At 44.3% G+C, this 13,395-nt stretch overlaps 1 protein-coding gene across 1 annotated transcript in view; it reads left to right on the forward strand.

The window, feature by feature from the left end:
• The first annotated feature begins 758 nt into the window (after nt 1–758).
• The window catches only part of LOC106603879 (serine/threonine-protein phosphatase 2A 55 kDa regulatory subunit B beta isoform), a 91,258-nt gene continuing 78,621 nt past the window's right edge, over nt 759–13,395 (forward strand). Inside the window, exon 1 of the mRNA XM_014198091.3 lies at nt 759–1,981. Coding sequence (XP_014053566.1) covers nt 1,912–1,981 — 70 coding nt within the window. The 5' untranslated portion in view covers nt 759–1,911. The remainder of the gene's footprint in view (nt 1,982–13,395) is intronic.

Consider the following 13,395-nt stretch of genomic DNA (forward strand, 5'->3'; position numbering starts at 1 on the left):
AATAGAATGATCATAATAGTTAGTTAAGCCCAGCATGAAGGCAAAGACAGATTCTATGGCATTTAGAGTGAATGTGAATACAGATGATTCATGGGCTGATGAGAACTACCTCCTAAAAGGATTAGGGGTTGAGGGTATATGTTTGTCATGGTGAGGGGACAATCACATTGGGATATTCAACTGGTCACAGGTTTTGGTGTGGATTGAACTTCTATTCATTGTATGCATGAGTGACCCTCATTATTGGGGGATGTAGATAATGAAGGTGATTTATTCCGACCTAGCTGAAGGGTAGTGGGCTGTTAAATAACCTTTGCTATAGCAGAATGTTTCAACATGTAGGGGCAGGATTGGCAGGGGAACATCTCAGACAGACACCCACCCTAACCACCTTGTCCAAATTCAACCAGGGGAAATGTAATTGGAAATTGGGTTTGTGAGAGAACACAAATGAGAAAACACACAGACACAGACACACACACTTTTTGGGGCAACAATTATCAGGAAGGATTAGGAAGCTATCCTTTTTGTTTTGATGTTTTTGGAGATCAAATTGAGCGAATCTGTTGAAGTTTGACCACCATGTCCCCCTGATATGAAGGGTGCATCCGTGCACACTCTCCCCGCATGTTCGCAAATATCCCTGTGATGCTGACGCAGGTCGAAAGAGGCAACCTGTCGGGGAGGAGCCAATAACGCAATGCACAAGTGGAGCAGTTGCAGCAGTGGAGCACAGGGAGCCAAGATGGCGTCGCTGTGAGAGGGAGTGACTGACATACAGAGAGAGAACCTTGCAGGGAGCACAGGGAGCCAAGATGGCGTCGCTGTGAGAGGAAGTGACTGACATACAGAGAGAGAACCTTGCAGGGAGCACAGGGAGCCAAGATGGCGTCGCTGTGAGAGGGAGTGACTGACACAGAGAGAGAACCTTGCAGGGAGCACAGGGAGCCAAGATGGCGTCGCTGTGAGAGGGAGTGACTGACACAGAGAGAGAACCTTGCAGGGAGCACAGGGAGCCAAGATGGCGTCGCTGTGAGAGGGAGTGACTGACACAGAGAGAGAACCTTGCAGGGAGCACAGGGAGCCAAGATGGTGTCGCTGTGAGAGGGAGTGACTGACATACAGAGAGAGAACCTTGCAGGGAGCACAGGGAGCCAAGATGGCGTCGCTGTGAGAGGAAGTGACTGACAGAGAGAGACCCTTGCAGGAAGCAGTGGGTCACAGGGAGCCAAGATGGCGTCGCTGTGAGAGGGAGTGACTGACAGACAGAGAGAGGCCCTTGCAGGCAGCAGTGGGTCACAGGGAGCCAAGATGGTGTCTCTGTGAGAGGGAGTGACTGACAGACAGAGAGAGACCCTTGCAGGCAGCAGTGGAGCACAGGGAGCCAAGATGGTGTCTCTGTGAGAGGGAGTGACTGACAGGCAGAGAGAGACCCTTGCAGGCAGCAGTGGAGCACCCGGTACGGTTTGGCGGCAAAGTCACACATCGAGGCGAAACCCAGTGATCCTAGACGACAAGAGGAAACTGACCCCGCTATGCAAGCGGACTGAGGCTAAATAACGACCTGCTCACACACCCTGCTCTGCCTGCACTGATTTATGGCGCATCTGGCAATGGAGAGGAAAATGCGCAGCTATAATCTTTCTGTTGGTTTTAGAGTTCGTTTTCTCACACTTTAATCGTGCCTGACATCCAACGCCACACCTTCCAACGTCTCGAAGGGACAGGCATTTCCCTCCTACCACATTGATACGAACGGTGAGGTTTCTGCCTCTTTTTCACGTTCTTATTTCTGGAAAGGGTCGAATCATGACGAACAGCGTGCAGCTCGCACCGACCCTGTGCTGAAGCGATGTTTCAGGACCATGGATACCTGTTTCTCTGTTTCTGGTTTACAAAATAAAAGCACAAATGGATGAAGAAATTGACACCCGCAAAATCAACAACAGCTTCCTCCGGGACCACAACTATGCAACTGAAGGTATCTATCCATATTGAATTAATACATATATCGCTTTAAAGAAAATCTAGGCTATAGAATGCGAACCGGTGTTCCACCGGCGCCATATCGGCTATCATCGGAATTGTTCAAATTTAGTACACCGTTTTGGGGTTGCGGTGCATGGCTTTTTAGGGACAACTGGTGTGTTACTGACTAGTCATATGGTTGAAATGACAATAACTGTTGGTCAATACTAATTACTGTAGGTCTGCAGTCTCTCAGAAAAGAGAGTAGAATAGAAGGAATGTCTTGCGTTAACCTGTACTGTAGTGTGCCAGTGGTGTGGCATTATCGAGATGTTCATATATTAGAGAACGCACAATGCAGTTATGGATATGTTCATTTCTATCTATCCGGAATAAGTCACAGAAGCTACGCACATCCAGCTGCTTTAGAAGCGCGGGTCTTTAATTCCAGAGTGGAGTCGGTGACACAATTCCCACAGGGAAATAGGCTTATCCTCCTGGTCAACTTAAACAACAAGAGATCACGAACAGCATTAGGATGACCATTCCATATCAACCACACGAGTAAATATTGATCGATACGCAATAATTCATTTAGAGAGTGATTGATCAGGTTACTTATTATTATTAGTAATAGTATCAGCATTTTAATCGGCAAACATTGTCTATAAACTATTGGGATTCCACCCGCTTTCTTAATGGCTGGTTATGCTGTTTGTAGCAGTGGAACAACTCCTTGCGTGTGCAGTAACAGATTTATGGGCCGAGTTTTGCAGGTGTCAGAGTAGTGCAGGGTACAACAAAGTATTTCAAGATGGAACATGAGACAATCCGATTTTTGCTATTCAGAATTCAAGTTTAGTTTTCTAAACATTTTGTCTTTTCTTAATGTCAATCCTGAAATATGCAAGATAGCACAAAGAGAATGCTGGTCTTTCCCATTTTGATTTCCATCTTGCACATGGCTTTGATTGATTCAGGGCTATATCAACAGAAAGCAGATAAATCATACTGATAAATCATACTGAGCAGCCCAGCCAGTGAGATGAGAAACGAGAAAACGAGCTGAAATACCCATAAAAGCTGAACCAGCAGACAGGCAGATGCCACTGGCTTCATACAGCTACGACACATAACACACGCTTAACTGTCATTTCTCTCGCCCAGTCTCTCCCCTCTGTAGTCACCCTCGTCGCTAAACTGCCTAGCTACTGCACTTTCCAGGAGAGCTAAACCTGTGTCCTTCTTTCCTACTGAAAGTGTTGTTGCATTGTCTCTGACGGAGGCATACTCGGGTGCTTTAGGGCATTTCCATGTTAAAAGCCCCATAAGCTCTAACACATGAAGTTCCTAGTAGCACATCACATTTGATGGCACATGAAAGCTAAGTGTCTATAAAACACATTTACATTTTACGTTTTAGTCATTTAGCAGACGCTCTTATCTCTTACAGTAGTGACATCGACCAGAAAAGTCTTACAAGATTTTAGAAATACATCAAAACACAATAATGTTGAATACCCCTGCCATCTCATAGCAATATTTATAAGATGTTTGTCACAGTTGTCGTAGGAATGAGCGGACCAAAGCGCAGCGTGTGTGTCGTTCCACATTTTATTTATACTGCGAAACTATGCAATACATAAATAAACTGAATGACAAAAAACAACAAACCATGACACAGAGGTGAGCCATATACTACTCAAAATTAATCTCCCACAAACCCAGGTGGGACAAACACCAACTTAAATATGACCTCCAATTAGAGACAACGATGACCAGCTGCCTTTAATTGGAGATCATCCCAAACACAGCCCAACATAGAAATACAATACTAGAACAACCCAACATAGAAATACAAAACTAGAACATAACAACTGTCACAGTTATCGTCGGTGAAGGAGGACCAAAATGCAGCAGGACTGTGTTTGTTCATTTTGAACATTTATTAAATCAAAATGAACACGATATACCGACAGTCTTCTCAGGCTCATACATGCTAGACAAGAAACAATCTCCCACAAATACACAGACAAACACACCCAACTAATATAGGACTTCCAATCAAAGGCAACACCACACAGCTGCCTTCAATTGGAAGTCCACCCCAATTAACTCAACATAGAAACAGATTACCTAGACTAAACATAGAATTACATAAACAGGAACAGTGCCCAAAAACCCCGGAATACATAAATCAAATGCCCTTTTAGAAAAAACACCACCCCGAACCACATAAACCAAATACCCTCTGCCACGTCCTGACCAAACTACAATAACAATTAACCCTTATACTGGCCAGGACGTGACAACAACATAGAAAAACTTAACTAGAAAACCCCCCTGTCACGCCCTGACCTACTCTACCATAGAAAATAACAGCTTACCATTGTCAGGACGTGACAATGTTGAATATCCCTGCCATCTCATATAAATATCTATATAATGTTGAATATCCCTGCCATCTCATATAAATATCTATATAATGTTGAATATCCCTGCCATCTCATATAAGTATTTATAGAATGTTGAATACCCCAATATTGATATGTAGTTTTGCTGAAATAATTTGCCTTCTGAAAGTTTAAGAAATATTGCCTAGCGTCTTGTCATTCTGATATCAAAAACCCACATGTCTTAAAGATATTTTCAAATTTCTCTCCATGAGGAGGCAGGATAATGAAAGTTCACAGAAGTAACAAGTAAAGGTAGATCTACCAATTAGATATAGTGTTTTTACTGATAACAGTTTGGTTTATGGTTTATTAAGTGATGAAAACACCAAGTCGTTAACAGAATTACCAATACCCAGAATGACCTGCTACTGTCCTGCTTTCCACTGGCATACTGTTATGTTCATCTCGTAGTCTCCTGCTACTGTCCTGCTTTCCCCTGGCATACTGTTATGTTCATCTCGTAGTCTCCTGCTACTGTCCTGCTTTCCACTGGCATACTGTTATGTTCATCTCATAGTCTCCTGCTACTGTCCTCCTTTCCACTGGCATACTGTTATGTTCATCTCGTAGTCTCCTGCTACTGTCCTCCTTTCCACTGGCATACTGTTATGTTCATCTCATAGTCTCCTGCTACTGTCCTCCTTTCCACTGGCATACTGTTATGTTCATCTCATAGTCTCCTGCTACTGTCCTGCTTTCCACTGGCATACTGTTATGTTCATCTCATAGTCTCCTGCTACTGTCCTCCTTTCCACTGGCATACTGTTATGTTCATCTCGTAGTCTCCTGCTACTGTCCTCCTTTCCACTGGCATACTGTTATGTTCATCTCGTAGTCTCCTGCTACTGTCCTGCTTTCCACTGGCATACTGTTATGTTCATCCCATAGTCTCCTGCTACTGTCCTCCTTTCCACTGGCATACTGTTATGTTCATCTCATAGTCTCCTGCTACTGTCCTCCTTTCCACTGGCATACTGTTATGTTCATCTCATAGTCTCCTGCTACTGTCCTCCTTTCCACTGGCATACTGTTATGTTCATCTCGTAGTCTCCTGCTACTGTCCTGCTTTCCACTGGCATACTGTTATGTTCATCCCATAGTCTCCTGCTACTGTCCTCCTTTCCACTGGCATACTGTTATGTTCATCTCATAGTCTCCTGCTACTGTCCTCCTTTCCACTGGCATACTGTTATGTTCATCTCATAGTCACCTGCTACTGTCCTCCTTTCCACTGGCATACTGTTATGTTCATCTCATAGTCTCCTGCTACTGTCCTCCTTTCCACTGGCATAGTGTTATGTTCATCTCATAGTCTCCTGCTACTGTCCTGCTTTCCACTGGCATACTGTTATGTTCATCTCATAGTCTCCTGCTACTGTCCTCCTTTCCACTGGCATACTGTTATGTTCATCTCATAGTCTCCTGCTACTGTCCTCCTTTCCACTGGCATACTGTTATGTTCATCTCATAGTCTCCTGCTACTGTCCTCCTTTCCACTGGCATACTGTTATGTTCATCTCATAGTCTCCTGCTACTGTCCTGCTTTCCACTGGCATACTGTTATGTTCATCTCATAGTCTCCTGCTACTGTCCTCCTTTCCACTGGCATACTGTTATGTTCATCTCATAGTCTCCTGCTACTGTCCTCCTTTCCACTGGCATACTGTTATGTTCATCTCATAGTCTCCTGCTACTGTCCTCCTTTCCACTGGCATACTGTTATGTTCATCTCATAGTCTCCTGCTACTGTCCTCCTTTCCACTGGCATACTGTTATGTTCATCTCATAGTCTCCTGCTACTGTCCTCCTTTCCACTGGCATACTTTCCACTGGCATACTGTTATGTTCATCTCATAGTCTCCTGCTACTGTCCTCCTTTCCACTGGCATACTGTTATGTTCATCTCATAGTCTCCTGCTACTGTCCTCCTTTCCACTGGCATACTGTTATGTTCATCTCATAGTCTCCTGCTACTGTCCTCCTTTCCACTGGCATACTGTTATGTTCATCTCATAGTCTCCTGCTACTGTCCTCCTTTCCACTGGCATACTGTTATGTTCATCTCATAGTCTCCTGCTACTGTCCTGCTTTCCACTGGCATACTGTTATGTTCATCTCATAGTCTCCTGCTACTGTCCTCCTTTCCACTGGCATACTGTTATGTTCATCTCATAGTCTCCTGCTACTGTCCTCCTTTCCACTGGCATACTGTTATGTTCATCTCATAGTCTCCTGCTACTGTCCTCCTTTCCACTGGCATACTGTTATGTTCATCTCATAGTCTCCTGCTACTGTCCTGCTTTCCACTGGCATACTGTTATGTTCATCTCATAGTCTCCTGCTACTGTCCTGCTTTCCACTGGCATACTGTTATGTTCATCTCATAGTCTCCTGCTACTGTCCTCCTTTCCACTGGCATACTGTTATGTTCATCTCGTAGTCTCCTGCTACTGTCCTGCTTTCCACTGGCATACTGTTATGTTCATCTCATAGTCTCCTGCTACTGTCCTCCTTTCCACTGGCATACTGTTATGTTCATCTCATAGTCTCCTGCTACTGTCCTCCTTTCCACTGGCATACTGTTATGTTCATCTCATAGTCTCCTGCTACTGTCCTCCTTTCCACTGGCATACTGTTATGTTCATCTCATAGTCTCCTGCTACTGTCCTCCTTTCCACTGGCATACTGTTATGTTCATCTCATAGTCTCCTGCTACTGTCCTGCTTTCCACTGGCATACTGTTATGTTCATCTCATAGTCTCCTGCTACTGTCCTCCTTTCCACTGGCATACTGTTATGTTCATCTCATAGTCTCCTGCTACTGTCCTCCTTTCCACTGGCATACTGTTATGTTCATCTCATAGTCTCCTGCTACTGTCCTGCTTTCCACTGGCATACTGTTATGTTCATCTCATAGTCTCCTGCTACTGTCCTGCTTTCCACTGGCATACTGTTATGTTCATCTCATAGTCTCCTGCTACTGTCCTCCTTTCCACTGACATACTGTTATGTTCATCTCGTAGTCTCCTGCTACTGTCCTGCTTTCCACTGGCATACTGTTATGTTCATCTCATAGTCTCCTGCTACTGTCCTGCTTTCCACTGGCATACTGTTATGTTCATCTCATAGTCTCCTGCTACTGTCCTCCTTTCCACTGACATACTGTTATGTTCATCTCGTAGTCTCCTGCTACTGTCCTGCTTTCCACTGGCATACTGTTATGTTCATCTCATAGTCTCCTGCTACTGTCCTCCTTTCCACTGGCATACTGTTATGTTCATCTCATAGTCTCCTGCTACTGTCCTCCTTTCCACTGGCATACTGTTATGTTCATCTCATAGTCTCCTGCTACTGTCCTCCTTTCCACTGGCATACTGTTATGTTCATCTCATAGTCTCCTGCTACTGTCCTGCTTTCCACTGGCATACTGTTATGTTCATCTCGTAGTCTCCTGCTACTGTCCTGCTTTCCACTGGCATACTGTTATGTTCATCTCATAGTCTCCTGCTACTGTCCTCCTTTCCACTGGCATACTGTTATGTTCATCTCATAGTCTCCTGCTACTGTCCTGCTTTCCACTGGCATACTGTTATGTTCATCTCATAGTCTCCTGCTACTGTCCTCCTTTCCACTGGCATACTGTTATGTTCATCTCATAGTCTCCTGCTACTGTCCTCCTTTCCACTGGCATACTGTTATGTTCATCTCATAGTCTCCTGCTACTGTCCTGCTTTCCACTGGCATACTGTTATGTTCATCTCATAGTCTCCTGCTACTGTCCTCCTTTCCACTGGCATACTGTTATGTTCATCTCATAGTCTCCTGCTACTGTCCTCCTTTCCACTGGCATACTGTTATGTTCATCTCATAGTCTCCTGCTACTGTCCTCCTTTCCACTGGCATACTGTTATGTTCATCTCATAGTCTCCTGCTACTGTCCTCCTTTCCACTGGCATACTGTTATGTTCATCTCATAGTCTCCTGCTACTGTCCTCCTTTCCACTGGCATACTGTTATGTTCATCTCATAGTCTCCTGCTACTGTCCTGCTTTCCACTGGCATACTGTTATGTTCATCTCATAGTCTCCTGCTACTGTCCTCCTTTCCACTGGCATACTGTTATGTTCATCTCATAGTCTCCTGCTACTGTCCTCCTTTCCACTGGCATACTGTTATGTTCATCTCATTGTTATTTTCTTTCTCTTTCTGTCTTCTGGTGGTCAAAGCAACAATCTGGAAAACCTCTCTCTTTTCTCTCTCTCTCTCTCTCTCTCTCTCTCTCTCTCTCTCTCTCTCTCTCTCTACATTGCTTGCTGTTTGGGGTTTTAGGCTGGGTATCTGTAAGGCACTTTGTCACAACTGCTGATGTAAAAAGGGCTTTATAAATAAATGTTATTGATTGACCTAGCCACGAGCCCCCCCTCTTTCCATCTTCTGTAACCAGCTCTCTGATCTACTGAGCACCGACAGACAATAACATCCATGGAAGTTGAAAGTAGTTGAAATTTGGTCAGTCAAAATGTGAACTAATCATAGATGTCTGTTTCACAAGTTTGGACACTACAGTACAGTAAAGAAATGTAGAGTAGGGTATAGGTCAGTACAATACAGTGCAGTACAGTATCATTTAGTGCAGTACAGTAGAATTTAGTGCAGTACTGTACAGTATAATTTAGTGCAGTACTGTACAGTACAGTATAATTTAGTGCAGTGCTGTACTGTACACAATAATTTAGTGCAGTACTGTACAGTATAATTTAGTGCAGTACAGTACTGTATAATTTAGTGCAGTACAGTACTGTACAGTATAATTTAGTGCAGTACTGTACAGTATAATTTAGTGCAGAACAGTACTGTACAGTATAATTTAGTGCAGTACTGTACTGTACAGTATCATTTAGTGCAGTACAGTACTGTACAGTATAATTTAGTGCAGTACAGTACTGTACAGTATAATTTAGTGCAGTACTGTACTGTACAGTATAATTTAGTACAGTACTGTACAGTATAATTTAGTGCAGTACTGTACTGTACAGTATAATTTAGTGCAGTACAGTACTGTACAGTATAATTTAGTGCAGTACAGTACTGTACAGTATAATTTAGTACAGTACTGCACAGTACAATTTAGTGCAGTACAGTACAGTAGAGCACACTAGAGTACAGTCGTATTTACTCTATTGTTCAGAACTCTTCTCTGCTGTGCTGTACTCTTATTGTGCTCTGCTGTGATGTCCAAACTTGTGGAACATAGACGTCTATGATTGGAACAGATTTGGTAAGGTCCCGACCAACCAAATTTGGTCTTGTTTGGGGCGGAGCTCATTACAATAATAGCGATTGTGTAGAATAATACCCAAATATGCAAATGTGTACCTATTCAGGATACATCACCATGAAGAGAATAACATGAATAATTATGCATTTCTCTATAGTACAGATCAGGGAGCCATGATGTCATTCCGGTAACATCTTACATCATAGCTTTTTGTAACATGTTCAGTGGAAATTGTTAAAAGTAGTCTTTGTGCATAAAGTTCTATGGTTTGTTTAACTTTGCAATCAATGTTTTTTTGGGGGGGGGGGGGACATACTTTTAAAATGAAAAATCTGAATGTCAGCGTCATTCTGTTAGCGCGGAGTTGCCCCTGGGGTGTATGGGTAACTGTAAGGTCTATACTGTAGGGTTCTGCAGTCTTCCAGTGCTACATCGCTGGCAGGACAGTTTTTCCATGTCATACGTGTTACAGGCTCTGAGCTGTACAGCTCTTCTGGTTTCTCTACTGTATGTGTGAAGTCACTAGGGTGAAGATAGGAGCCCGGGGTAATGTCCGGGGTAATGTCCAGGGTAATGTCCGGGGTAATGTCCAGGGTAATGTCCGGGGTAAAGTCCGAGGTAATGTCCAGGGTAATGTCCAGGGTAATGTCCGGGGTAATGTCCGAGGTAATGTCCAGGGTAATGTCCAGGGTTATGTGCGGGGTAATGTCCAGGGTAATGTCCAGGGTAATGTCCGGGGTTATGTCCAGGGTAATGTCCGGGGTAAAGTCCGAGGTAATGTCCAGGGTTATGTCCAAGGTAATGTCCGGGGTAATGTCCGAGGTAATGTCCAGGGTAATGTCCAGGGTTATGTCCGGGGTAATGTCCAGGGTAATGTCCGGGGTAAAGTCCGAGGTAATGTCCAGGGTAATGTCCAGGGTAATGTCCGGGGTAATGTCCAGGGTAATGTCCAGGGTAATGTCCGGGGTTATGTCCGGGGTAATGTCCAGGGTAATGTCCGGGGTAATGTCCAGGGTAATGTCCGGGGTAATGTCCGGGGTAATGTCCAGGGTAATGTCCAGGGTAATGTCCAGGGTAATGTCCGGGGTAATGTCCGGGGTAATGTCCAGGGTAATGTCCGGGGTAATGTCCGGGGTAAAAGTGAGCAGCAGGAGTTAATCTGTTGTTCATAACAGCCAACCTAGCTTTACTTGGATATATTTTCAATATACTTTATTTGTGATTCCCAACAAATGTGTCAATTGATGAATTGTGAAGAGATTTTCCTTATTATAGTCTCTTCATACCCCTCACAATATGATGAGAATAATCAGTAAATCATTACACTTCTGAGACAACACAATGTAGACAAATGACGTTCTCCCCTCCCCCACCTCTCCTCCATAAAAACCCATTACTATCATCACTGTCTCCAGCACCTTCTCCAGGGCTGGAGGGGGCTTTAGGCTGCCAGTAACCCCTCTCCCCCCTCCTCCATCACTAAGAGACCAGGTTAAGCCTGTTTCCTCTCCCCCTCCTCCATCACTAAGAGACCAGGTTAAGCCTGTTTCCTCTCCCCCTCCTCCATCACTAAGAGACCAGGTTAAGCCTGTTTCCTCTCCCCCTCCTCCATCACTAAGAGACCAGGTTAAGCCTGTTTCCTCTCCCCCTCCTCCATCACTAAGAGACCAGGTTAAGCCTGTTTCCTCTCCCCCTCCTCCATCACTAAGAGACCAGGTTAAGCCTGTTTCCAAGAGAACAACCCGGCCTCACCCACTGACCTACAGACTACCCTCTTTGCCAGGAGCTTAGGACCCCCCCAATCCACCCCTCCTGATCCCCCCCCCCCTCCTGATCCTCACCCACTGACCTACAGACTACCCTCCTCACCGGGAGCTTAGGACCCCCCCCTCCTGATTTCCCCCCCCCCCGATCCTCACCCACTGACCTACAGACTACCCTCTTCGCCAGGAGCTTAGCATCCCCACCAATCCCTCTCTCCTGATCCTAACCCCCTCCCCATCATTCCTTCTCCCTCCTTCGTCCCAGTCTGCTGTCTCTGACTGTCCTAATGTAAGGTTAGCTATGTCCTACATTTGTTTGTGAGGGAGAGGAGATGAGAGGCTGTCAAGGCAACCAGACTGCTGTCTCCATCTCACCATTACTACTAAAACACAAACACATACATCACCTCTATACCTCTATAAAGACAACATATAATCTCAGTCTATGTAGAGGTAGTTGACATGGAAATAGGTGTCTGTCATCTACTCTGTTTGTGTGTCTGGGAGGATCTAGATTTCTCTATGGGAGATGTGTTTAGGAGCAGACAACGTTAACATTCTCTATGGGAGATGTGTTTAGGAGCAGACAACGTTAACATTCTCTATGGGAGATGTGTTTAGGAGCAGACAACGTTAACATTCTCTATGGGAGATGTGTTTAGGAGCAGACAACGTTAACATTCTCTATGGGAGATGTGTTTAGGAGCAGACAACGTTAACATTCTCTATGGGAGATGTGTTTAGGAGCAGACAACGTTAACATTCTCTATGGGAGATGTGTTTAGGAGCAGACAACGTTAACATTCTCTATGGGAGATGTGTTTAGGAGCAGACAACGTTAACATTCTCTATGGGAGATGTGTTTAGGAGCAGACAACGTTAACATTCTCTATGGGAGATGTGTTTAGGAGCAGACAACGTTAAAAAAATGTTGGGGATACAACCAGTTCAGTGCCGACCTTTTTAGTGCTTCTAAACCCCCTTAAAAGTTATATGTTTGAGCGAGAGACTTCCGGGTCGGCGTACTTCTTGCATTGTACACTTCTAAATTCACTGATTCCGCCGATGTCAACCATTAGACGGGGGCTGAGCTAGAGCGATGTTTGTGAGATGAGAGGATACTGAACGGTCCTTTTCATGAAAACGTCTCTGAAGTCCGAACGGTTTGAGCTACAAACTATGATGACCCCATTCTGAAAAGCCGAGACTCTCACAAACATGTTTTTGTCTACGACGCTCACAAAGCCGCACAGGACTTGTTAGAACTCTACATAGAAGATCATACACAATTATTGCATTGTGATTGTCCCTGATGTTTTCCTGAGCTTTCCTTTAAGAGTCCGATGCTTTGAATCACAACAACAATGTTATTCATGCTATTTCATTACCGTTACCTTGGGAGGGGGGGGGGGGGGGGGGGGTGAATAATTGACTAGGAGAGAAATGACCTTTTTTTGCCGTGTACTGTCCGTGGAAGTTAGAGCAGGGAATATGTTGTTAGGATTCAGGAAGAACCCATATAAATGACCAGGGGTAAACTTGTTCTCCTTATGATGATCTGATGCTTCTGGTTTGACAACCAGATTAATAAATGATGACTCATACATTTTTAAAGACATTTTAATGTGTGTTGTGTTTCCTTCTGCCTGTTACTGTGGTAACTTTCTCCACTAGAAGAAAATACTAAACGTAGACTGGCCACTTTTAACCTATTGTATGATACCATAGCAACATCATGTATTTGCATATCACCATTTTAGTCCCCAATCCCCTCACATTTTCTTTGCTTGCTCTCTGGGGTCTAAGCTGGGTTACTGTAAAGCACTTTCTGACAACTGACGATTTTAAAAAGGGAATTATAAAATACATTTGATAGAATTTGAACAGACAAGAGAAAAACCCATGGTGTTATCTTGACTGATGACATGAG

Source organism: Salmo salar, chromosome 04, assembly GCF_965601325.2.
Source record: "Salmo salar chromosome 04, fSalSal1, whole genome shotgun sequence".
NCBI classification, from domain to species: domain Eukaryota; kingdom Metazoa; phylum Chordata; class Actinopteri; order Salmoniformes; family Salmonidae; genus Salmo; species Salmo salar.